General features: G+C 36.6%; 2 protein-coding genes across 3 annotated transcripts; both read right to left on the bottom strand.

The window, feature by feature from the left end:
- Nucleotides 1–7,643: 7,643 nt before the first annotated feature.
- On the bottom strand, nt 7,644–15,081 carry LOC105058567 (cystathionine gamma-synthase 1, chloroplastic). The gene is made up of 11 exons (XM_010941530.2): nt 14,483–15,081; nt 14,075–14,178; nt 13,908–13,981; nt 13,648–13,816; nt 11,250–11,309; nt 10,948–11,151; nt 10,780–10,866; nt 10,156–10,263; nt 8,392–8,487; nt 8,162–8,280; nt 7,644–7,938 (listed from the first exon to the last, which is right to left on the bottom strand). The coding sequence occupies exons 1-11, from the start codon at nt 14,955–14,957 to the stop codon at nt 7,815–7,817; spliced, it is 1,620 nt and encodes a 539-aa protein (XP_010939832.1). The 5' UTR covers nt 14,958–15,081; the 3' UTR covers nt 7,644–7,814.
- Nucleotides 15,082–21,455: 6,374 nt separating this feature from the next.
- Nucleotides 21,456–26,950, bottom strand: LOC105058566 (uncharacterized). 2 transcript variants are annotated; one of them, XM_073249594.1, is made up of 5 exons: nt 26,851–26,950; nt 26,403–26,568; nt 23,522–23,631; nt 22,093–22,235; nt 21,456–21,813 (listed from the first exon to the last, which is right to left on the bottom strand). In XM_073249594.1, the coding sequence occupies exons 2-5, from the start codon at nt 26,542–26,544 to the stop codon at nt 21,771–21,773; spliced, it is 438 nt and encodes a 145-aa protein (XP_073105695.1). In that variant the 5' UTR covers nt 26,545–26,568; nt 26,851–26,950; the 3' UTR covers nt 21,456–21,770. The 2 variants fall into 2 exon arrangements, with proteins under 2 accessions (XP_073105695.1, XP_010939831.1); XM_010941529.3 differs by having other exon boundaries at nt 26,760–26,889.
- Between the last annotated feature and the right edge of the window lie 789 nt (nt 26,951–27,739).

The raw sequence follows: 27,739 nt of genomic DNA, 5'->3' as shown, positions 1-27,739 counted from the left end.
GTCGCAGGGGCATTTTTTGGCAACCCTTTGTCTATGAAAATATCTCAATGGTGTGTTATCGGTGTGGTTAGATCGGACACTCCGATAAGAAATGCAATGCTCCGCTGGCGAAAAAGGAGAAGGGGGGAAGTTCCATTCGATCGAAATTCACTTATTCAATCAAACTGCTTTCAATTTCAAATTACTTTTGTATGAATTGCAAAAGGCTCTTTAAAAAGCGAAGCTTTGGATTGCTGTTGTTGTTGATGCTGTATCCACTAATGATGATTCTACTGCTACTACTTCATTGAAATGCCTATTACTGCTGATAGCTCTTACAGCTTTTTTCATCGAACTGAATCTTCACTATGGCTGTGGAGGGATCGATCGGTGGAGAGGAACTTACCACTGTCTCCCAGCCAAGGATGGGGTCGTGGGTCGTGACATCATGGATTTGCTAGCTGTGACAGCTTGGGGTTCCAATGAAATCAACGGTGGTGACTAACTCAAACCTGGATTCATCGGCTCCCAACTCTTCTCCATCAAGACCATGCTCACCTCGTTCTCGAGAGAGCTCCCCTTGGTCATCGTCAGACTCTAACAGCTAGCAGAAGCCAGTTGAATTTACCCAGCAGCGATCCTCGATGAAATTGAGAGTTGAATCGGAGATGGGACGAGTTGCGCCCGAGTCAGTATCCGAGTTCCAAGTGTTGGCCGAGTGGCCCGGGTTGGCCTTGGGCCATGATTGCATGGAGGTGGACATAGGCCTAGTGGACCTATACATGCCTGATGTAGCTGGGAGTTTTCTAAAGTGGGCTAGAAGCCAGGTCCGATCCACCCAACAAAATGCAAGTCGGTGCTCGATAAGGCCCTTGGAGGTGGGCTCTCGGAGCGAGCTACAGAAGCCTAATGCCGGCTCCATAGGGGGGGTGCCATCACGATACTTATGCCATCACAAGAGGAAGGAAAAGCTTCATCGGCCAAAAAGGGAGCGAATTTTCTTAATCCCCATCTCGCCTCGACTAGAGGAGCTGTCGTCGAAAGCTCGGGGTCGGGATCCATCCCCCATGCATCACGGACCAAGAAACCTCCACCACCGGAAGGAGCTATTGTGGAGCGCATGGCGGAGTGATGGAGGATGTGGCCGAGGGAAGAGGATCAGGGGGAGGTACCACATCAGGTGGCTGGTGCTTCCTCGTCGGCTGGGGTGGTGACGATCAGGAGTAACAGCCGAAGTAGTGGGAAGGGCTCGGTAGCGAGAGAGACTCTAGCCCATGTAGAATTGATAGGCCGAATTAAGTCGGCCTTACAAGAGATGGGGGACCAAGGGTCTTCAAGAGAAAATCAGAAGGGGAAGATGGAGAGTGGGGGCACTCTGGCTGGTTCATTTGGGTACTCATGATAGACCACTGAATCACAACCATGAAGATCATATTTTGAATTATGCGAGGGGCGGGGAAACCGTCCTTCCACTCAACTTATAGAAGATTAATGCAGAACCATGATCCTGATCTTTGTGTGTTGATGGAGACAAGACTATCTGGCCCTAATTTAGCCTACATCCAGCATCGCTTTCTGGCAGGATGAGGGTTCTATGCTATTGAGTCCATGGGTCTAGTTGGGAGAATTATTGGAGTATGGAACAAAGGGTTTGCTGTGGTGGATGTCTTCCATGGATGTAATCAACCAGCTATTATTATCATTACATAAATGGATGGCTTCATTTGGCTTTTATCAGGAGTATATGCTAGTACAGAGTATAGAGACAGGAGACTCCTTTAGCAATGGTGACGACTTTGATTAACCAGAATATTCCTATGGTTATTGCTGGTGATTTTAATTGTATTATTGGTCCTCACGAGAAAAAGGGGAGATCTTTTGTGAATGACTTGGGCTTCAAGGAATTCAAAGCTTTCATACAGTCCTATGGTCTTGTGGATCTTAGATTTATTGGATTCAAATTCATCTGGTATAACAACCGATTGGGGGGAGGGGGGCAGAGTCTGGGAGAAGATTGATAGAGTTCTGACCATAACCAGCTAGATCCAACGATATCCAGGCCATCAGATTCATCACCTACTAAGGATTGCTTCAAATCATTGTCTATTTCTGCTGATCACTGACATGTCTCCCTCCTATCGGAGTTCTTTCATATTTGAGAAGCTTTGGCTCTCTTATCCTTGATCTTGAGACATTGTATGGGAGGTGGGGAGGCTACTGATGCATGGCGATGCCAGATATCGGATGATCCGGAGGTTCGAGCTGATGAGGCGACGTCTGATGAGGTGGAATAGGACCAAGGTGGGAGATATCTTCAAGAGACTTGAGGCAGTGGAAGCCTCCATCGCTGAGCTTCAGGAGCGTGAGGATCAGATGGCAGTCTTGTTGAGGGGGAGTTGGTGGACCTCTGGGGTTTGCTCTTCATCCATCGCTTCCTTCTTAAGGCAGCAGGAGATCCTATGGAGGTAAAAATTCAAAATGCAGTGGATCAGGGAGGAAGATCGGAATACAAGATTCTTCCGTCAGTCTACCATTATTCGAAGGTATAAGAATTAGATCCGGGCAATCAGATATACCAGAGGGCAGTGGTAGACGGACGAGGATGAGATCAGACAAGAGGTTGTGTGCTTCTTCATATCTCGCTAGATGATGGAGCTAGAAGCAGATCGGGTGAGCCACTTTCCTCCTGATAGTTTGGTCGCTGTGTAGGAGAATAAAAACCTCCTTCGTGGGGTGACAGAGAAGATGCAGAGAGCAGTATGCTCCATGGTCGAGGACAAAGCTCCAGGCCCTAGTGGTTCCCTCCTCTTCTATAAGAGATATTGGCCTATCATTTGATTAGATGCTGTGGCGGCTATGCAGGAGTTCTTTGTTATCGGTCGCATGTGAGATATGTAGAAACAGATCTTTATCATCTTGATATTGAAGAGATAGGTATGTGGAAGCAAACCTTTATCATCTTGATACCGAAAAGACAGGATGCTTTAGAATTGAGCCATTTTAGATCGATTAGTCTTTGCACAATTTTGTACAAAATTTGTGTAGAGTTGATGGTGATCAGAATGAAGCCTTATCTTCCCTGACTGATTTGTCTAGAACAGGGGACTTTTGTTGGTGGCCGCAATTTATCCGATAATATTTTTATTGTCTAGGAGTTCATGTATGACCTTCGACATGCCCCAATTCACCATAGCCTTTGGCGGTCAAACTTGACATAGAACGGACTTATGATCGTATGAGTTGAAGATTTTTGGAGGAAGCCCTTACGGCCTTTGGCTTCCATCCTCGCTGGATTGGTGGGGTATTGGAGGGTATTGTCATCACTCCCCTCTTTTGCCATTGGGGTATTGGAGTGGAATATAGGGCTTCATCGATGTTGTTCCACTCCATGGTTGGGCTGCAATAAGGTTATCCCTTGTCCCCATGTCTCTTTATTATATATGCTGATGTTCTTTTGCGAGCTTTATGTATTACGGCTTAGGGGCCGATGCTTGATCCTTATGTGCCTGTTCTTGGAGTCCAACCGATCGCGCATCTGCTCTTTATAGATGACTGCATTCTGCAAGGTTGGACCACAACTTGGAATGCGACTGAGCTCAGCAAGATTCGGGAGGAGTACTATGAGGCATCTGGTCAGAAAGTGAACCTTTTCAAATCTGCTGTGATCTTCAGCCCCAAAATACTTGTCCAGATTCGTCATAGGATTAGAGAGAGTCAGGGGATTGGGGAGCATAGTGGATCTTGCAGTACTTGGGCATCCCTATTTTCGACCTTCAGCTGAGGAGAGTTGATTATGGAGAAATGGAGACAGCGATTCGGGAGCGACTCAAGGGATGGTAGGTTCGTGCCCTTTCTATGATGGGGAGGATCACTCTAGTGAGATCTGTCCTTAGCTCGATCCCGATTTTATTTTCTTATAGATACAGTTTCTCCCAAGACCTTGGTGGGGAGATTGGAGCAGCTTTTCTAGAGTTTCTTATGGGACTCGAGGTCGGAAGGTGGGGGTGGTATGCACCTGCTGGCGTGGGAGGTAGTGTGTCAGCCTTTAAGGGACGGAGGGTTTGGGATTCAATCTCTAGTTGCTAGGCAGGAGGCCTTGATTGCCCATCATACAGCTAGATTTCTTTTGGACCTGGGGAGCCTTTGGAGTATGGTGATGAAGGCTAGATATGACATGTAGATGGTAGACAAGGAGATCCAGGTTGGTTGGGATGCCTCCTTCCTGCGGAGGGAGATCTGTGCATATGCTCCGAAGGTGATATCCCAAACGCAATGGCTGATTGGTGATGGTCGATCAGTGTGGCTCCTACGTGATCGATGGCTCGATGACCTTCTTCTTAGCCGATGGTCGACCTTCGCCAGTCATGAGATGGACTCCATGAGGGTATGTAATCTCCTCAGTGCAGATGGTGGTCAGTGGGATCCAGCGACAGTTGCTCGTCTTTTTGGGGGATAGTTGGGAGAGCGGGTTATGGCCCTTCCATTTTCGATTCATAGCAGTCTCAATGTCAAGGGCTAGAGACATTGTTGCTCCCAGAGAGTGGTGACGTCTGATTTCTATTGCTTATATTGGAGGGGACCAACCAGACAAATGGATGCTAGGTGGATTTGAAAGATGGGGTTGCATCTTTAAGTGAGTCTTTTTCTTTGAAAGGTGGTCTAGGGTTGGCTTTCAACGAGATCCATTCTGAGGGGTCGGATATGGATGTGCAGCTGATTTGTCAGTGCTATGAGTGGGAAGATGAGATGGTGGAGCACATCTTATTCCCATGTCTTAGAGCCAGATAGGTCTGAATTTTTGTTGGGTTGCATCAGCAGTTCGTCCAAGCTACTGCTCCTACTTAGGTGTTCTTGAAGTACATACGAAGTGCTGGAGGTGCGGGGGGTTCCTAGGCGGCATGCATGGCCTATCACATTTGATTTGCCAGAAACAGTCTGGTGTTTGATTCTAGGAGAATCTCTTCGAGGTTTATTGCGAAGAGAGCATGGACTCTGGCTGCGAAGATGATTGATGTGGCCTCCAGGCCTTTGGAGATCTAGAACTCCCGCCCTGCTTGTATAGCGATTTGATGGATGTTCATCATTTGAAAGCCCCCCCACCTCAAGATATCTAAAAGTCAACTTTGACGACAATGTTCAGCACGGATAGGATGGAGCTGGCTTCATAATTCATGGTCATGACTTTAGGTTGCTTGCTACCGGGGAAGTCCATCTCTTTGCATCCACGATTCTCGAGGTGGAGCTGCGAGCTGCTTGGGCTAGGATTTTGTATGCCAAGCAAACCTTAGAGGTCGACCATCTCATCTTGAAGGTGATTGGGCTGTGGTGGCAGTTTGAATTTAGGATTGTACTCGTAAAAACCACGCTCACCTCTTTTTGGAGGATGTATCTGTACTGTTATCTGGATGTCGGATGTGTGTTACTAGGAATGTCTATCGAGAGACGAATACTGCTATTGACTGAATAGCTGCTTATGTCGCTGACCACTCCGATGGGTCTCTTTGGATAAGGGAAGGGACAATCTCGAGGCTACTTAGGGATATTTTGCTTTTTGATTTTTTTGATTGTATTCATATTAGAAATTTTTGAATGTATCGATTTATTAGAAAAAGAAAACTATTTTCATGGTTTTTGTATTTGCTTAGGAGTTCAGAAGATTTAAGCAGCTTTCTATTTCTCAGGAGCATGGCCTCTGGATACTCATTATGGGGACAATATCTGTTTAAGGTCAATTTTGATAGATCGGTGTTTCCCTTGAGAGGGGTTTGGATTCTTGGTGAGGGATCAAATGACAAAATTCTTCCAGCTGGTGTAATCCCATTGTCTACAACATTTATGAATCTGAAATATCAGTTTATTGGAACAGAGACCAGCTAAGATGGATAGAAGACTTTTTGGTGAAATATAGAAGAATGGATGGGAATGATTTCATTTTCTATTGGTTATAGAAGGAATGAAATAGATAATAGATGATATTTGAATGATGATTTTATTAAACTACCATTTGATAAAAAAAATATCATTATTATTAATTTGTAATACTTATTTATATTTAAAAAATATGATAATATGTAAATTTAAAATCTTTATAATTTATAATTATATAAAAAATCACATAAATATTTAATTTTAATTTAATTAAAATAAATAAATAATTTTATAAATTAATTATATATGAGTAAATTAATCTATATGTTAATTATATAAATAACTAAGTAATTTATAATTTAATTTAAATAGTTAATTAATTTTATATAAATAGTTAAATAAAAATAGTGAACATAAATGAAAAGCAAAAGATAGTTCCAATTATTTGCATATAATTAAATAAAAATAGTGAATATAGATTAAAAAAATAAAGATAGTTTCAATTATTTTCTTATAATTATAAAAATTATGTACTAAAATAAAAATAATTATTAATAAAATTTAATACTATAGGATAAATAGTATAGATAAAATAAAAAAAATATGTAAAATAAAATGAATAAAATAAATAAATAAGTGTTAGTTTTGCAAAAAAATAATAACGATAATTTTATTAGCATAAAAATTTATCTTTTTTATGTACTTTATCTATCGTTTGCATCATTCCAAATTGGAAGCATGTAAATTAATGGGCCAGCAATCTCTCTTTTTCATCTATTTTTTTAAATTTAAAAAATAGATAGATATTATCCATCCTTCCAACTTCATCCATCATTTCTTTTATAATTTTAATCAAATATAAGATAAAATTCTCTCTCCAAATATAAGATAAAATTCTCTCTCCATTGAGTTCTAGTTTTCTGGACCTTTCACAAAGGAAATCAGCTGCAAACTTCCTCACAAACTCGGCATCCATTGGCCTTGTCACAGCTACTACGGTATCTACATCTTGAGTTACTAATGCTTGCTATTGCCGATGCATTTGGTTGTGCTTTCAGAGAGTTTAGTTTGTTTGTCTTTTCATTCTTTTAATGGGCTTACGCCCTTGTGCTTAACAAAAACTTAAAAAAAGAAAAAAGCACTTCTGATCTTCTTATATTGTTTTCAACCTTCTATAACCATATACTAAAACCCAGTAGTAACAAATGTGATAGTAATTAACATTCCCAGGTGCATATAATCCTCACAGCTATTTTCCCATTTAGGATTTATTTGGACGTTAGAATCCAAAATTCCATAAAATTCATGGTTAGACTAGCTGCAAAATTCCATCGAATTCATGGTTAGACCAACAAAACTAGCTTAAGCCAAACCATTAGCAAAGTTAAAATTGTTCTCCCGAGATTTAGACCAGCCCATCCTAAAAGTCTCTAGATATTTGTTAAACAAGGCTAACTCAACTACTTTTTTTCTGATTAAACTAATCCAACTTATGAATCACATGAAATTCATGCATGCATTCATGAATCACATGAAATATATATGCTGATTGCGGTAATTTAACTCATAAATCCCATGAAATTTTGAACCCATACATAAATACATGCATTCACATATATATATATATATATATATATATATATATATATATATATATATATAATTTTTTTTTTTTCCTCACATTCTGGTCGCCTCTCTCTGTATATCCCCTACATTTCCCAATCCTCAACATCACCACGCTCCCAACGATTTCACCTTAACCTAAGGAGGCGTAGCCAAAATTTCATGGCCCGGGATTTGAGCTCCTACCAACTGAAAACTTGATTGATGAGAAATGTGACAGATCAGATTACCAGCACATCCATGTCAAACAGATAAGTCGCATCAGCCAGATTGGCATTAAAATAAAACACAAAATGCTGCCTGATCGGTTCCTGAACAGAAAGACAGGCGATATCGTTGCAGAACTAGATGCTTTCAAGGGCCTGAACGATATCAGCTTTCAAGTCCTCAAAGTCTTCAACTCCAAAACTGAACCTGACCAGATTGTCCTTGATACCATACGTGGCTCTCTCAGATGCACTTAGATCCCTGCACCACAGAACAAATCAGAATGCCTGTATTAAGAAAATATAATAAATTTTTTTTTCCCTCGTGATACCAAATGTTCAGCTATTTTCTCATCAAAATCATAGATCCTCTTGAACTAGTCAAATTTTTTCCCCCTTTAAAATATTATATTAAATTGCATAGTGCAATGCATGGTAACGTGGATCTTGTTATTAACCCGGTAAATTGAAAGGGGCAACAGTACCAATACGACATGATGGCTGGCTGGTCTACAATACTCTCACAACCTCCGAAGGAGGGTGCAACGTAAGGTATCTTTAAAGAATCAACGAACTTCATCGTAGTCCTCAAGTCTCCGGCTACCTTCACCACCAATATATAAAAAATTAAAAAAAAAATAAAAAAAGGAAGTTTAGGTTAAAAATGCGACTGCGATGTTTAACATTTAATGTACATCCGGGGTGATAAACGCACCTCAAAACTGACCACACCACCAAAACCAGTCATTTGTTGTTTGGCAATGTGATGCTCCGGATGACTAGGCAGACCTGGGTAATAGACACGAATAATCTGGCAATGCACCAAGTCAGATATACACATGACACAAATATAAATGACGTAAATGCAATTAGCATGAAACCATATATTACTTTAAATCTTCCATATAATTAATCAAACATGAAATACAAACAATAGATCAACTTGAAGCTTGCAGGATCTTTGAATGTGAAAACATCTCCGGTGAAGTTGCTGGCAGCAATACAATTTACATTGACAAGAATATACAGATGGAGATACTAGGGACATAACCTCCTGGCTTTTATAGAGTAATAGTCAGCTAATTCAGAATTCATTCATCAGAATTTGAAATACAAAGCAGATTCTTGACAGAGAAACTAGAAGTAATATTTATCAGATCATGTGTGTCACAAGAATTTATAATATTTATCCAGTCAGACGCTTTGCTTCAACCTTACCATTCTAGCAGAACTTTTCTTTCTCACGTGCAAAAAGAAGTAACAACGACCTACATAATTATATAATTATACATCATAGCACAATGATAAAAAAAGTCACTCGACAGGCTTTCATCTGTGTTCCATTATGTGTTCCTAGATGGTATTTTCAGCTGGTATGCCAAGCAAAGCTTAGACCGGAAGGAAATTTAGGTTTTGACCATGAAATCAGTAGTCTCGGAGACGAGGAAAAATCAAATACTCATAAGATATACACAGCAAATAAAAGAAAATTATCAAAATAATAAAAAGAAATATAATTCTCTAGACATTGCATGAGGATGTGGAAACCAAAATTTCTAACACTGAAACAAGGAATGCAAGAGAGAATGGTGCTTCGGGGAGATAAGATGCCCATAGTTCATGGCTCCCTGCATAACACATTACTAAGGACAATGGTCACAAAGTAGGTTATGATTTATGCATTCTGACAGAGCAATAAGAGTCTGGATCACTTAACTGTACAGGCATTTATTTCAAAACAACACTATCTGTTCGTATTGCATGCAGTGCTTAAAGGAGCAGAGACATAGATGTTGGCCATAAAATCAGTGGTCTTGGGGGAGAGAAATGATGAAATACCTATATATAAGCTGCTGAGGAAAATTATAGAAATAACCAAGTAACATTATTCTCTAGGCATTGCACAAGGAGATGAAGGTCAAAATTTCTTAATAGTAGCACTGATTCAAGAAACAATTAGGGTTTCTTCCTGAAACTCATAGCTATCTTCACCATTCATGGCTAAGGAAATCAGTTGCAAGGTAGGGCTTTGAGATATGTCTTGGAAACAGCACAAATTCATTACTCAATGCAAATATAGGAGCCTTGCAGACTAGCAAGCTTCAAAATAGAAAAAGAAGAATAACAAACTAAAGAATATCAAAAATATCTCAAAGACATAAAGAACAACATTACGAGAAATCTTATGAATGATTAGAGAGAATCTGCAAAAACTGATACACATGTATCCTGATGTTGAGATGAAATTGAAAAAAAAAATTGAAAGAAGAATTGATAACAAATCCAAATTTCCTTTTAGTAAAAGGACAGGTGCATGCAGGCAACGAATCATGTTTGTTCCATATATTGCTAATTTTTTTATGGTAATCTTCATGTGAAAATTCTCTCATGAATTAATCAAAATCTGGATCAGCTCCAGCTAACAAGCTCTAAAAAAATTCTAGAATGACAAAAATAGCAGAGGAAAAGCCAAAAGTACCTTAGGATGTTCCTCTAAAAACTGGGCCATCCTTAATGCGGTATGATTCTGTTGCTGTACACGAAGATGCAGCGTCTTCATACCTCGAAGGATCATATACGCAGCATTCTTGAAAGGAGAAGCCAAGAGAACAGAAGTTAGTTGGCAAACAGTCTCAAAGTTCAAACAGTGCACAGTAAACTATTAGACTATATAGTCATGTCTCATGACAAACACACTTTAACATGTCACAGACCAGAGTTTGATGGCAACAACACTGGTGATGCATGTAGCCTTGACCCAATTTGGAATAAACCACCAGCAGAGAGAAATTATTCAGTTCAGAATATATGTAGTGGAAGATCTTGGGTGAGTTGTCCCCATAAAATATGAGTCACATATGACTAATTTTCAAAAAAATTAAGGATAGAAGCCAGTGGAAAGCAATATTTTGTGTCATGCATTTTTTGTGCTCAAAGATGGGAATTCATTTTTCAGATTTAAAATTACATAGGTTGATTTAAGCTAGACTAACAACTATTTTCGCACCTGCCTCTACTTTCCACATGCATGGTGGCAGCATACATGAAACAAATATATTTGTTAAGCTATTTTATAAGCCCACTCTGTAGCATGTTTACTTACAGGATTGAGAACACCACCAATAACATGATGATACAGGCAAATCTTTGAAATCAATTCCTCTGAACCACTAATGCAACCTCCAAGAACCTGAATAAGTTATTCCATACTATGAGAAAGAGCAAAAGAGCAAAGAAAAAAGAAACAAAATGAAATACTCCATTAACTCACATCATTGTGACCAGCAATAAATTTAGTAGCAGAATGCAAAACAACATCAGCCCCTAAAGTTAAGGCCTTCTGATTGACAGGTGCGGCAAAGGTACCATCTATGCAAACCAGTGCTCCTTTACTGTGGCAAAGTTCTGAAACCAACTCGATATCAACGCAACGAAGGAATGGATTAGTTGGAGATTCCGTGAAGAAAAGAGATACCTGTGTAAAAATAATGCATCAGCTTAGTGCAATGACAGAAATGAAAAGGAATATATAAAAGAGAGATTATAAACCAACGAGCAACACTATTCACTAACATTATTCTGATCCAGAGCACCCCTCAGGCCATCCATATCTGCAGGATCAATTACAGTGGCCTGCATTTTGAATACATAAAGTATTAGAAACATACATGACAACAAATGGGTTTTAAAAAAAAAGGTTAGACTGGAACAATATATAAACAAAACCATACACAGAAGCTGTTTAATTTGTCTAAGATTGCTTTTTTAAACTCAGAGTGATTTAATGAAATAAATGAATTTATTTGATTGGATACAGAAAGAACACAATTTCATACTTCATACGTGACATAAAAATTTTGACTATACAATCCATATTTTAAATAAAAATTCTATTCAAGGTAGGCACACGCCAATTTTCTTACTACTGCTGACATCCAAAGATATAAGCCACGTTAACCATTTTAACTTCATTATCTGAAAGTGCAAGGGAATGAGAAGCATGGTTTAAAATTTTGTGGCCACCATGAACTTCTCAAATTTCCATTGGCCAATCAATAGAATGCTTAAGCATGCTTCTCCTTGCCTTGGACACACTCTGTTCATTTATTTAGAGCAGATAAGTTTCACAAACCAAACTGAACCATGCACTTGATCAAGGGGTGGTACTGACCATATAAAGTGCATTAACATTTTTTTTAACCATAGATGTGTAGTTATATATGGGTGTCAGAAAATTTAAATAAATTAGTTATTAAATTATATTGGATCAGGCATTACCATATACAAAGCTGACTAATTAGATCATCAGCTCTGATTTTGTAGTACATAAATAAGTATAGAGTACACATTTCTAAAAGACTAAAACTAAATAAATATAGAGTACACATAATAAATAGCAGATGAAAAGGAAGAGAGGAATATGAGCCAGCAAACAGGTAACATTAGCCATACGCAAAAGTGCAAAATACAAAAATTGAATAGTACAAGTACAGCAGTCAGCTGAACAATGAAAACACCTTTTCCATTCCTTAAATCACCAATACTAGAAACCAACCATCAGAAATGACAACGAACAAGTACAACAGAGCAAGCAAAAACCAAACATATAATGAGTTGAAAAACATAACCTAGATGCTAAGGTATGTTAAAAACATACTCTCTACACCTAATTGCAAGGACACACATTATATTTATTAGCATCACAAAAGGTAAAAAAACACACATTATGCCTAAAGTTATTAATACTGAATATAGTATGAATATACTGATTCAACATATATAGTACACAAGAATATGATGCAGGTAGTGCTAGTTGGACACCTGTGTTCATCTTGAAAGATAATCCATGTCAACACATATCTGAAAGCTGGATATGCATCAAACATTTTAGATGTGTATCAAATCTTGGATTGTGAATAATTCAAACTGGTGGAAAGTTGGATTCTTCCATTACTGAGTCAGACGTAGTTCTCAAACAACTATCAAGACAACTGAAAGTAGGCTCTGGTGGTTCATGGAGTTTGTTAAAGTATGAAGGCATTAAGAACTTTGTGAACTGTTGCATGACTTTGTGCTTCAGCTACGTTTGGGCTCCCTATTAGGAACATGTTCTTTGACGACCACTAAATCATGATATACACTAGTGATCACTTGCTAAAGCCAGTAAATCATCACCTTTTTTTAACTTTCATCACACATTCTTTAACATACTTGGGACCAACTTTTTGCATAGGAAATCAAGCGTGACATTATCATGGTTATAAGAGTCGATCAATTTCTAATAAGTAAGAAATAATATTGAAGAAGCACTTGCCAGTCGCATGAATCAGATTGACAAAGTTTTATATTTTCACATGTTCCATTTTGCAACATCAAACAATTAATTATAAAATTTACTATTGGTTATAATTTAAATTAAAATATTTTTGGTCTTATGTATCCCTCCAATCATGTTATTTGCCCTTGCCAAGGCAGATATTACTTGTTTACACATACTCTCATATCCGTGTCCATGCAAGACTGGATATATTGTAAATATGTGCTGTATCCATTGCAGTAGTAGTCAAATAAAACCTGTAGTTAAAAGTTTCCCTAGTCCTTGCTTCAAATCTTATTTACTGGTCAATACAGTTATGCAGTCTCAACTACAGTATTCTCTTGCTGTTACAGATTGCCGGTTAGAGAATTAGTTAACCAGCAGGCTGCAGAATCTGGGCAATCATAACAGCCGACATCATCTGACATTCTTACCAATATAATATTTCATGACCATTCAAAGTACATGATACCAGAGCTAAAGTAATTCCGCAAGTATATGCCGCATGGGAATTCTGGCAACGAGAAAACCACAGGACTGTAACATCGTTACACCGTCCCGGCTCCTGGGATATAAAAGAGACCCAGTTCTATATCCAACAACTCATATAGTAGCACACACAGAACAGTAGCAATTATAGAAGATATAAATTACCGAAATCCCCATCTTAGGAAGCTCATTCTGGATGAATATCCTGGTCTTCCTGTAACAATCGGTTGTTGTAACGATATGCCCACCAGCAGGAACCAGTGCGGTAAGCATAGCAACACTAGCGTACATGCCCGATGACACGAATAAGGTAGATTCAGCCTTCTCTAACGCACTGCTCCAGAAAAGAGATGGAATTAGGTTACTCTAGAGAAACAAAAGGCGCAGCTAAAGAAACCACATGCAAAGAAAAGGTATCAGCGTACCTCATCTTCTCCTCCAAAGCCTTTGTGGTTGGGTTTCCGTATCGCCCGTACTCAAAACTCGCATGCCTCCCCTCCTGTAAGAGATTCATAAAGAACACCTTATTTTTCAAGAAAACCTAAAGGCTGACAATGAATCCATAGCTATCTCCAAGAAATCAATCACACACCTTGAAATCAATCAGCTCGTTGGAATTCTTGAACCAGTAGGCAGAGGTGTTAACGACAGGGGTGGTGATCGCATCCGTGGTTATGACACGCCCTAATCTCTCGCCTGCACAGATCAAGATCCGGAGATGAAATGTAAAATCACAGGATCCATCTCCAAGAAAAAGGAAAACCAGGATTTGCTTGCTAAAGATCACTTTTAATATCAAACTGACGGGAACAAGGGAATAAGTATCGAGATAAAAACCACCAAAGGAAACCTCTTATCAGCGACAGAAAAGAAAGAAAGAAAGAAAGAAATAAACCATCAAGATTTGCTTGATTTGAAGAATAGAAGAAAAAGGGCCACAAAAAATATCAAAAGATAACTTTCCATCTGAATAAAAAGCGGAAAGGAGAGGATGGGCTACCGGCATGAACTGCTAGGCTCCCGTCGGAGCTCAGCAACGCTGCAATTGCGGCAGCCTTGGAATCGGCTGCCGGGATCTGAGACTCTGTACTGGTACCGTCACCACCGACGGGAGTGGCAACGTCTGCCTCAACGGGGATCGCGACCGTCGCCGTAGCATCAGCAGCGGCGGAGGCGGAGAGTGGGGTTTCCGGGAGGCCAGAGTTGTTCGACCAAGAAGCGGCGACGATCTGGGCGACGCCGATGTTGCTGCAGTTGCGGCGGGCCTTCGTGCTGAGCTGCCGGACGAAGTTGGGAGGGAAGCGGAGGATGAGGGTGGACGAGAGGCCGGAGGCCCGGGAGCGGAGAGAGAGGAGGCGGGAGGAGGCGGCGGCAGCGGAGGGGATCTCCGGGCGGGGGAGGGCACCGGAGTCACCGCGGCAGTCGGAAGCCGCGGGGAAGAACTTCGGGAGGCAGCAGCCGGAGGAGACCGCCATCGTCAGGGAAGGACGAGAGGAGCTTGGGGCGGCGGCAGAGAAAAACGGAAAACCCTACTTCACCTCTCCTCTTCAAATTTTTAGCCAAGAAGAAGCAAAAACAAATGAAACCAGAGCGACGAAGTCGCGGTGGGTGGAGATGATACGGTGGGCGAGACGAGGATGGGTGGGCCCCAGCCTTTTTCTCGTGTCCCGCGTGACTGGATGGCAGCTAAGTTGTTAGTAGGGCGGAGTAGGTGGTGATTTGGAATAGGATGGATTAATTCAAGGTTGCAAGCGCAACAGAATGGTTGAGGAATTATTGGACAAATCTATATTTAGCCTCTAAAAAAATTAGTTTTTTTTTTTTTTTTTTTCTGTTAGAACAACAAATTTTTTTTAAACGCGTTAAAAGTTGTAGGAAAAAAAAAATCTAGATGGTAGAAAGTTGCAAAGAATTTATTGCCAACTGGATTCTTGTTTGGATATGAAATTTAAGAAACGAATGATGATTAATATTATGATGCCCCACTTACATTCTTGCTCTCTCTCTCTTTTTAAGTATTATTTAATATAACAAAAAAAAAAAAGCATTATCAATATATGATCGGTGAGACACTGATAAAAGCACGTAGGTGGAGAAGGCAGGGCATGTCCGTTGAAACGGTTAATGTTGGTTGACATACTATTGCGTAGTGAACATTTTATTGGAATATTTCTTTGTTTTTAACTTTTTATAAGTTGGATAACTAAAAACAAAGAAGAAAAAGAAAAAGAAAAGCCTTTCTCAAAGTTTTGGGAGAGTATCTTATATGTCATTCTATTCAGTAATTTTCTATATTTCATTCCCTTACCATGCATGCACTTCGTCCATTAAGTAGCCAAGTTGTTTTCTCACACAAGATAGAGATGAATTGCTTACGTTGCTCGGTGGGTTGGGCAGTACAGCTCGGATGCATCTAACTCTGATTTAATATTAAAAAGTCTACGAGTTATTTGTTAGCCAAATCTTAAGCCATTCCGAAACCAGACGGTTCAAGCACCTGGTCATCGTCTCAAAGAAAGAGTGTCTGTCTTAATTATCTTTTTCGTTAGTAGACACTTGTTTGACTGCTTAAGAGTGAGGTCATGATATTAATTATTTGAAAGTGGGTAGATTAATTAGTCAAAAATGAACAATGGAGTATGAACCAACGACTACCATTAAAGACCAAAACAAAATAAATATAAATGCAGTAGGATGCGAATTTTTTTTTTTTTATTGTGGGGTCCCTCCTCACATGTGAACAGTAATTTTAAAATAAATAAAAAAAGATGTTCAACCCCAATTGAGCTGTGGGGTAATGCGGAAGTTTGTATTAAAAAAAAAAAAAAAAAAAAAAAGAGACAATGAAAAAAAAATCCAGAGTGATAAAAAAAATAAAAAAATAATATTATTTTATAAAATAATTGATGATTAATTTTATTTTATTTTTTTAATAAAATATTATTATATTATTTTTGATATTGAAAATTATAAATTAAACAATTTCGATCTTTAAAAAAAATTTTCGTCCATTATTTCAAACATCCGTATATTTGAAAAAATTTATTTTTATTTATTATTAAAATTAAATTTTATTGATAATTAATTATTTTTATTTTAAAAATTAAAATTTAATTTTTATGATATATTTATATCACCTCTAATCGATCTACAGTAGATGTATAATAATTTTATTATTTTAAATAATAAAAAAATTATATCAAAAAATTTTTATATTAAAATTTTATAATTTTTATGTATTATTTAATTATTTTTGTTTATTAATGATCTGATTAGATCCTCATGATTATTGTTGTTTTGTATTATCTATTTAATTATATTAAAAAATTAATAATAATATTTTGTTATTATAATTTTTTTCGTACTCCTCGTCAACCAAGGATGCTGCGATGGTTTCTAGCCACCTACGTGGGTGGAGACTGGTAATAGAACTGAAATATCTGAGATGAGCTAGTGGGAAAAAGTTGTCTCACATCAAGGGTCCAAAAGCCGAAGTAATGCATTAAAGAACGCTGCCCCACTCGGTTTTCGAAGTTAGGAAGAAAAGACGGCGAAGGGAAGGCATCTCTCAACCAAGTTGGCACCAAGGAGGGAATGCCGGGTCAAATGGACAGACCTCGTTCACTCAGTCAAGGTGGGACCATTTGAGCATCCTGATTTAATTGCAATCAAAGTGTTTGGTAGCAAAACATTTTGGTTGCACCTATCGCCATCACCCACCAACCATGACCGAGGTCCCTAGGCCTGAGGTAATCAGGCCAATCAACAACAGTCAACCGTTCATGGCCGGAAGCTTTCAAGTAGAAACTCAACTAAGCCAACGGTCAAGATCATCATAGCTCAATCTCATCAAATAAATAATGACTATACAATAACTCCCCCATGAAGGGGCATGGAGCGGACACAGCTTCGAAGACAATTGAGCCTAACTACGCAAGAGCCTGCCCCTGATAGCAGGGCTACAAGGGATCGTGCTGATGAGTAATTTTTTTGTGCACTGCATACGATATAATAATAACACACTATCTAATAATATTGGGATACATATCGTATTTAAAGGGAACGGATATTAAATACTGTTCAATTTTTTTTATTTTTAATTTTTAATGATAAAAATATTTTTTTCTCTGTACAATAAAGAAGAAATAGTATTATTATTTCTGAATGTCTTGTATGATTTCTTGTGAATATATATGATATTCTGAACTATATATATAACTTTCTATATATTTATGACATTCTGAATAATATATATGACTTTCTAATGCTTGTATGATTTTTTATGAATATATATGATATTCTGAACAACATATAAGGCTTCCTAATGTCTTATATGACTTCCTGTGAGTATATATAATATTTCGAACAATATATATGATATCTTATGAATATATATGATATTTTGAACAACATATATAGCTTTCTAACATCTTATATGATTTTCTATGAGTATATATGATATCCAGAATCATATATATGACTTTCTGTAAATATATATGACGTCTTGAATAATATATATTACTTTCTAATGTCTTATATGACTTCCTATGAATATTTATGATATCTCAAATAATATATATGACTTTCTGTGAATATATATGACGTTCTGAACAATATATATGACTTCTTAATACCTTATATGATATCAGAGAATCATATATGTTGTTCAGGACGTCATATATATTTACAAGAAGTCATATATATATTATTCAAAATGTTATATATATTTACAAAAAATTATATAAAATATTAGAAAGCTATATATATTATTTAGAACGATATATATATTCACAAAAAATCATATATATTGTTCGGGATATCATATATACTCACAAGAAGTCATATATATTCATAGAATGTCATATATATTGTTCGAGATATCATATATATTCATAAAAAATCATATAAGACATCAGAAAGTCATATATATTATTCAAAATATCATAAATATATAAAAAATTATATATATGGTTCAGAACATCATATATATACACAGAAAGTCTATAAGATATTAAGAAGTAATAATACTATTCTTTTTTTGTTGTATAGAGAAAAAGATATTTTTATCACTAAAAATTAGAAAAAAAAATTGAGTGATATTAAATGTATGTCCTATCATTAAGTACGCTATGCACTTTAAGATAATTGGATGGTGTGCTCCATGTCAAATTTATTGCACCGCATGCGGTGCACAAAGACTTTCTCGTACCGGACATACCATGCTATTCTAGTACTGAACCAAAATTTAATATGCCAAATCGACCCCATAATAGGCATTATAGACACCATACCATCGTGCTATCAGAATGAGGCCTGATATTGAGACAACGAAACTTGATTCAAACCTTTAAGCTGGGCTAGTTATGCAACCAAACCTAGTATGAGAACTTCACTCATCTTGTTACCAACAAACTATCAACTCCTCTCTATGCTACTGTATCCTCTGAGATGCAATAGCCCATAGAGATGCATAACAATAATCTTAAAATCTGTCAAATGCTTTCAACATGATGTTATGACCAAAGTCCAAGCCCAATCTAAAAGTACAAAAAAAAGAAAAAAAGAAAAGAAATAGGGGATTTAACGGGAGGAAGAACACTCCCATGGAAAGTCTTCTTCTAACTCCAACGAGGATATCCAATCCGAGTCAAAAACTTGAGTATCCTCTATAAAATGGAAATCCCTCCTCTTGCTCGACCATCCATCATCGGAGAAGCACTCTTTCTCTCTTTATTTTCCTCCCATTTCATCATTTTTTTTTTCTCGGATTGAAAGCTTTTGCCGACGATTTCATAGCCCAAAATATCACAAAAAGCAAGATAATGAATCAAAGAATCCTCTCTTCAATTTTTTTTGATTATAAATCAAGATTTCTATCGATTTATCACTGTTTTTTTGAAAAAAATTAAGATTTTGAAACCCTTGTTTGGCCATCCATGTGTGTGTTTTCCGGCACTGCTCATCACCAACGAGCACCAGAATGTGGAGCCGTGGCCTCACTGCTGTGGGCCATACCTCTAGCTACCTTCTCTGGGCAAGACTCCTTTGGAGGTGGGGAAGATGAAGGGGACTCAAAGATTTCCTGTTTTGCTAAAATGAACGAAGAAGAAGAAGGAAGAAAGAGAAAAAGGAAAAGAAAAGAAAGAAAAAGAAGAAAAGAAAAGAAAAAAAAAGAGAAAAAAAAAAGAAAAAAGACTCTCTCTCCTATCCTCTCTCTCTCCTCACTTTCTCTCTCCACTTTCTTTCTCTAAAATTTTCTCTCTAGATTATTTGTCTCTTCTTATGAATTTTTCTCTCTAGAATTATATCTTTCTAGGAGTTTATCTTTTTGAAATTTATCAAGAAAAAAAAATTATTTTGATGAGTTTAAATAATTTTAACGAAGGGATTCTAATTCATGGTCACTGATTAGCATGTTGACATCCATCTTGACCAAACTAGATTTTATTAGATTTTATCATCCATCATTTTGTTGAGTTATCTGTGGAGTAATTGAATAATGATTTGATAAAAATCTTGTTCGGACCAATCGAGATATTGGACTATGTTACTTGATCAATTCAAATTGTACCTTATGAATTTTTTTTCTCTGATTTTCTCTCTCCACTTGATTTATGAACTCAATGAAGGAATCTCAACCCTATCATTTTGAAAATTTAATTTGGTACGATAGCCAAACTTTGGACCATCTATGTCCTAATTGAATATTTACCAGATGAAATTAGATGATTGGATCAATCTAGACTATAGGATGTGGGTATCTATCAATTCTATCTTTCTTAATTATTCATATCTTTTTTAATTATTGAAATTGATCCTGTATAGAGTTGTGGATGTTTGATCATGGGATATCATGATATGATCTATGAACAAAGAATTTTAGAAAAAAAATTTTAGAATTATGTAAATTTATTAGAATGCATATGAGGTAAGTAATGCTTTATTTTTTTTACATTTATCAATAAATTATAATATATTTTTCTGATATGATTTATGAAATGATGTGTGAATTAGATGAATGATATTTTATTATAAAAATATCTTATTTTGAAATGTTATGATGAAGTATGATTAAACATATTAATTTCATTATGCATTATATTGATTAATTTCGATACTACGTGATTATGTGTATTCTTATCGAACTAGAATAAAAAATATGAATTATGAAGAATTTTGATCCAAAAATGATATGAATTGACAATCTGACTATGTAAAAGATCTCGCTAATGAAGATTAATACATTGGTAGTTGATTTATCCTGAAGATTTATGTCGTCAACGAGACCAGCGACATGTGGCTAGCGAGACCAGCGACAAACCGCCAGCGAGACTAGCGGTTCCGAAGGACTTTGCTGTTAGATGTTTCGTAGCTCACCACAAGATGATACACGGTGTTATGATTCTACCACAGAAAAAATATGATCATAACTCATGATTGATGAAAAGAATTTAAGGATGAAAGAAATTAAAATCTCGAAAGAAACTCAAATTTTTGAAAAAAAATATAAATTTAGCATGAATTATATTACATAATTGAAATTCATTTCAAATTGATAAACTCTATATGCTTATTTTTTTATAAATAATTTTTTACTTTAATATCTGATAAAATCTATTTAAAATGATCATTACTTACTGAACTGTCTCGTTCATTACTTTTTATTTTATTATTTTTACATATGTTGAAAAATTAAGATGATACAAGATATAAATGGAAGAGTGATTAGAAGCAAAACCTCCATATTTTTATTTTAGATTGAAAATCTTATTAAATTTGATATAAGACCTATTGAACATTGTTGAATTTATTGAGATATTAAAACTGAAATTTGAATTGTTATATCTTTTATTTAAATTATTGACTAATTATTCTACTGTTATTTTATGATAGTATGATAAGATGTCTTGTATGCTTGTGGGAAGAGTTTTCTATGAATATGCAGTGGTTACTATGATCTTCGACTCACAATCTCGGATCGGAGGCGTGACACATGACCAAAATCATTCTAAATCTATTCAAATATACATCTCTGACTATACATCATAATGTTTGTGATAATGTCTCACCATTACCTACATTGACAGTTTTACACAGCAACAAACCAAATATAGGGTTTACCAAAACGAACATTTCATATAATTTAACAAGAAAACTCTCAAGAAAGCCGCGCAGCTTAAATATATAGGCCTCATCCTTGCTTTATACCAGGTCTTGAGAATAAACAACGTTCTACATACGTTCTTGTGAATTCTTAGTACTTCTGAAGATCAAGACTGAAGACATGATTAATTTTTCCTTCCCTCGCACAGGATAATATGGTATCCATGCCTGCAGTGTTTTTAAATATGAGTGTCAGCCAAAGCAAGAAGTTTCAAATTAAACATCAGCATAATAATTAATAACCAGTGCCATGTCTTGGGCATTGGATTTCTGATATATTGGACTTTGATTGGAAATCCAGTTCCAATCAGTTCCTTTGATAGACTGACAGCAACAACAAGTCAATCTATAGATTCCATGTGAAGAGAGCCTCGCAACATTGAGGTTAGTCCGCTGAAACCAATACATATGATGTGAAATATCAGAACAGGAAGTATGCAAATATACGTTGATTTGAATGGTGCACTGGTAGCTCCAACCGGTGTATTAAATGCAACTTCCTGAAAAGGACCAGCCATTTTCCCCCTTGGAAACCACCCGAGATCCCCACCTTTCTTTCCTGAGGGGCATTCAGAGTACTCAGCTGCTACCTAAAACAGACAGTCACTGAAACTTTAGTAGTATATAGAGCAAGAGACAAGTGGTTTTCACAAATATATCGTTCCACGCATAGCTGTCACTTGGCATGGCATCATGCAGAACCGACAAAATGGAAACACAGAGCATTTCACTTCATTGTATTCAATATGCATGAATGCATGCAGCGTACAAGCACACATAGCATTTACTTGGACAATATTCAAGTCTATGTATGGTCATAGATATTTTTTTTACGACTTAAAAAAAGAGTCGAAGACTCCTGTTTTAAGTAGGGAATTTCTCCCATAAAAAATTATGCTAACCAATAATTATACTCTAATGAGATTTTCAATTAAAAAGATTATTTGAATTTTGTTTTATCGATGGATAGAAAACAGGATTCCTCCAAGAGATAGCTTGGTAACCATCATTCTAAGCTTAATTTCAGTTTACACTAAAGTTTAGATCTTCAATAAATTCTTTGGAGAACATAAAAAATTTCCATACCTACCCATTAAAATCCCCAGACAAGAATATGGCACCATAGCTTTGAAGGGTCAATTTTTAGATTGAGAGCCACAAAAGAACTATCTCAACCACCAAAAACTATGAATTTCCTGACTTATCTAGGGTGTAATTTAATCAAGCTTAATCAAAACTGAGGCCACAATTTGGTCATTATGGGAATCTAAACTGATAGTCCATATGGATCAAAGAGTTCAACATGCACTCAAACTTAGTCTCACTACATAACTAGTTCAAGATTCATTTCAAGGGAATAATACAGATTGCAAAGCCCATACAACATGACAGAGAACTTGCAAAACTTGCCTAGTTTATCAAGCTTTCTCAGGATACTATTGTAGTACAAATTGATTAATCACTCAACCACAATTTAACTAATTATTCCCGCTTACTAGGTTCAGTCTTTTGAGATTAAAACAAGTGGAACCAAGTAAAGCCATTTAGAAAACTTTTTCAGTCTCCGTCAATATGTAATTATTGCAATATCAATAACTAAAAACTCTCTCATGCATTCCAAGCATCTAACTTCAAAAATAATAAAATTAGAGAATCTCATACAAATGTATATTAAATAAAGGAAGAAAGTAAATATGATAGAGTTTCTAAAAAGTAATAATGGAATACCAGTCAAACAAAGAGAAAAAGAGAATGCTGTATGGGACAAGAAGAAAGCAAGAGTGAGAGAGAAGCAGATTCACATTACCAACCATCTTGATTGGTACACATTTGTGAGAAATGCTTGAAACAAGTTCAGTGGATGACAGAAGCTTACTTTTGCAAACTCAGCAGGTGGGACTTTGTCTCCATTGTTTAGCCAACCATCCTGCAGCTTCTTGTATGCTTCATTGATCTTGCCTTGTTTTTCACATAAGATATGCCTTGCTAGGGGGGAAGAATGGTTTAAATATTGGCCACAAAAAAATTGGGTTGTAAATACCTACCATATGATATTCCAACGTGCAGTAATATAAAAATTTGTTTGATTGCTATACATTTAGATCACAAGAGATTTTTTTTATTTAGAGATATAAGCTTAATTACCAAGTAGAGCAAGGATGGCTAAAGGCATACCAAACATAGAAATTAACCTATTTCTTGAATTTCAGTGTGCAATATCTAAAGCATAATTATTACCACAACCCGGTATCAACTGATGGTTCATATTGTACTGTATCATGTCACTGCTCAGCATGATAAAACAAGTGTGCATCAAAACTGACTCATGTAGGACCATCAGTATTTATTTATTGCCCTGCACTGCTAGCATAGTAATATGCCACCACACATGCCATTAGCAGTATATGTCTTCCAGATTGATACAAGTTGGCATATGGTCAAACTGCAAAATCCGATAATAGACAAAAATAGCATAGCATCAACCTTATATGGCAGTAGATATTATTTTGTATAAAATCTGATGCATTCTATCAAGCACTGAATAGACATAATGCTACATGCTCTATCCTACCAGTAAATCCATGTTTCTTTCATTTAGAGGTTTCATCACATTCCTATCTTCCAGAGTTCTCCTACGCATTGCTCCATAATTTGTATATCTTCCATATAAATTAAACCCACGATAGACAGACATGGATGCATCCGAAATTGCCAATCTTTCCTATTTCAGTAGGTGCACATAAACAAACCAACAATTCTATTCCAAACTGATTTTTATCTAATTTTAATTGGAAAATGGTTTTTTCATTAGCCATCAACATCTTCCATGTAAAAGCTAAAGGGCAAAGGATGAGAAAGCATTCATAACTATATAACCACCTTGTAAATGTTAACCTCCTTCTATGATATTTCCAGGCCTCGGATAACGGATTCAATCATCAAAGAAAATCCATGTGATTAGGGATAACCAAAAGTCACATCAACCCTTCTCCCTCAACAATTGCAGAGGCATCATAAATAGTACCTGCGACTCCTACTTTTACCCCTTCACATATGGGCTTTATATTTTCTACAGCAGATATTCAGAAATAAAAGCATAGATTTGTAAACATATGATCCTTTTACTTGTTCAACCACTCTGACCATGATATATACGGATATCAGTATTTTAATTCTAAAGATTTTGATTGCAGATGGAATTGATTTTGTTTTATGAGTATCAAAACTTATAATTACATTATTTATTAAAAAAATATGTAGGATGCCAATATATGTTTTGCAACCGGTATTACGTTTATAAGCTCTTCGTTGCATAAGTGGAATCAGAAATTATAGTCGACTGTCAGAGTATGTATAGGGATGAGGAAACATGATGTGAAGAAGAGAAGAAGGATTTATATAAATTGATCCTCGTAAAATTCAAAATGATTGCTCTAAGAAATTACCTGGTATCATGTTTTTAAGCCCTTAGCTGTGCATAGTAGAATCAGAAACTATAGACAGACTAAGTATAGGGATGAGGTAACATGATGCGAAGAAGAGGGATTTATATAAATTAATCCTTTGTAAACTTCAAAATGATTGCTATTACAAATTATTGTCTTATTAAGTGCAAGATTAAGTTCAAATCTTACATATGATTGGACAACAAAGTTATCCAGGCAATAAAGCATGAGTGGCACAAGAAGTTATCATTTTATTATATGCAAAGTGTTCTCAAGGGAAGGGTGCATGTGCTACTTGCTACACAGAGCACCTAAACCACACAATTTAATCATTTAAATATCAAGTGATGCTCCTTTTGCTGATTATTCTCTGCTAAGAGCTCCAGAAACCTTTAAAGTATCATCCTTAATTCCTGCAGTCAGGAATACCATTGATCGAATCATTATTAACAACCTACAGACATATGAGATATGGAGAATCATATGTATCTCATAACAAAGTTTCAATAATTTCTAATTGGATCAATATAGTGGAGTGACAGAAGCAAAAAAAATGGATCTTGAATGTTGTCTGAGTATTTTATTTGATTTGCACATTTAGATCAGTTTCTTTTGATATTAGATGTTAGAAGGAAAAGAAATCTTCAGATGATACTGCAGGACCAAATATCCAAAACTTTGTTATATTTGTTATGTTTCTAAGATTCACCTAAACCACTGAGAAATGGAAAGAAGGATACTGTTGATATCAGCAGTTTTTAGAATAGAATCGAGAAGGAGGAAACAAGTCAGCATACAGTTTGCTACCAAGACTACTATACTGTTAAACATATCCACTAAAAGCTCAATATTATGAAAAATATCATTATATTTCCGCCTACCAAACAAAGATGCTGATGTTTACAAGACTGCAAGCTTATAAAATTATATCATTTGTAAGTATTTCTTTTTTTTTTTAAAGGAATAAGATATCAAATACTTAAGCAAAAACTAAAGAATAACTGCCGATCAAAAGTATTTTTCTTATTTTTCTTTGGGAATGGTGGTGTGAGCACCACGTACACTTTCCAGGAACAACCCCAAGTTTCAAATAAGGAATTGCAATTTAACATGCAAGAAAACACTCATAAATGCAGTAACTTGAGACAATCCTCAACATTCTCACCCTAAAAGCCCGTCCCTTCTATCATCTAAACAAGATTACTAAACCATAATCTCACATGATCAAGCAATACAAACCAAAATCTCAAGAGAGAAGGAACAAACATCCAGTTAAGCAAGAGATTAATGGACAAAAGGGGAGCAAACAACCTTTGACATAAGTGCAGGTACCAAGGCTGTCTCCTGACTTCCCACCCTTCCCTTTTCCCTTGGAAGCATTATCCTCTCCGCCAGCAGCAGCCTGCTTTCCCTTTCCCTTGCTCGACTCCTTCGGTTTCGAATCCTTCCCCATAACCAACCAACCCTATCAGCTTTCCTGAAATACATAGAACCAGAGGCGACACAGTCACAATCCATGGATAACATTTTGGGAGGCATCAATGCAGCAAGCAGATTCAGCATACACTACTGGATCTTAGAAAGGATGAGTCCAAGGGATCTAATATGATTGATTTTTAAAAACAGAGATCTTCAAAGATAAGCAATTAATAAATCGATACAAGTTACCTGAAGTAATTAAAACACGCCAAATTCGAAGCACAAATTCGACCTCTTTTTTAAAAGAAAAAGGAGGAGGAGCAAGAAAGAAAAATCTCACCCTTGGAAGTGATTAAAACGACAAGCAACACTTGTTGGAAACTCGGAAGTCGCCGTCTAGTAAGCGAAGCGAGCTTGCGTGGATTTTGCTCAATGACCCGCATCGAATAATTACAAAGTATGCCCTTCCAATTATACTATTTTGGTGATTGGGCTGCTGGCCCGAAAAGGTTGCGTACCCACGCAGCTGACCATCTCCAACTTGGCAAAATTCTTTGTGGACCGTGGCGGGAGTATAGAAAATTCGATACGAAGTATATTATTTTACCTGATTGATTATATATTATTATTTTTTAATAAATATTTAATTTTTTAATTTTTTAATTTAAAAATTTTATATATAAAAATATTTTTATTTTTTAAAAAATTATGATATTTATATTCATATTATGACATCCTGCATTCATAATACGTACAGGATGTCATAATTTTTTATAAAGAATAGAAATATTTTCGTCATTCAAAATTTTTAAATGAAAAAAATCGATCTTCAAATATTAAATGCACGTTCGAAAGTGGTTAGAATTATATTATGACATCCTGGACTATATTACGCCTCGGATTGGAAATGGGTTCGGACTGGCCCGAAGTCCATCGGATTGGATCGGCTTCGGATCGAGCTTCAGGCTTGGTCCGAAATCATTCAGTCGGACTCGGTCCGAAATCATTCACGTCGACTCGGGCCAAAAAAAATAGGACCCATTTTGCTTTCGGATCGGGGTCGGGCAGACCTTTGGCTCGATCCAGATCCGAGCTAGAAATTTAGCCCAATGTTCGGCCCGACCCCCATGCTAGTTCTATCATGGAAGATTTACAGCCAACACGAAATCTCTTATGGACACCACTGATGGAGAAGATTCTGATGCTGCTCTAAACCCTTTCCTCCATCT

This window comes from Elaeis guineensis, chromosome 15 (genome assembly GCF_000442705.2).
Source record: "Elaeis guineensis isolate ETL-2024a chromosome 15, EG11, whole genome shotgun sequence".
Taxonomy (NCBI): Eukaryota; Viridiplantae; Streptophyta; class Magnoliopsida; order Arecales; family Arecaceae; genus Elaeis; species Elaeis guineensis.
This window is presented reverse-complemented; position numbering and strand designations above follow the sequence as displayed.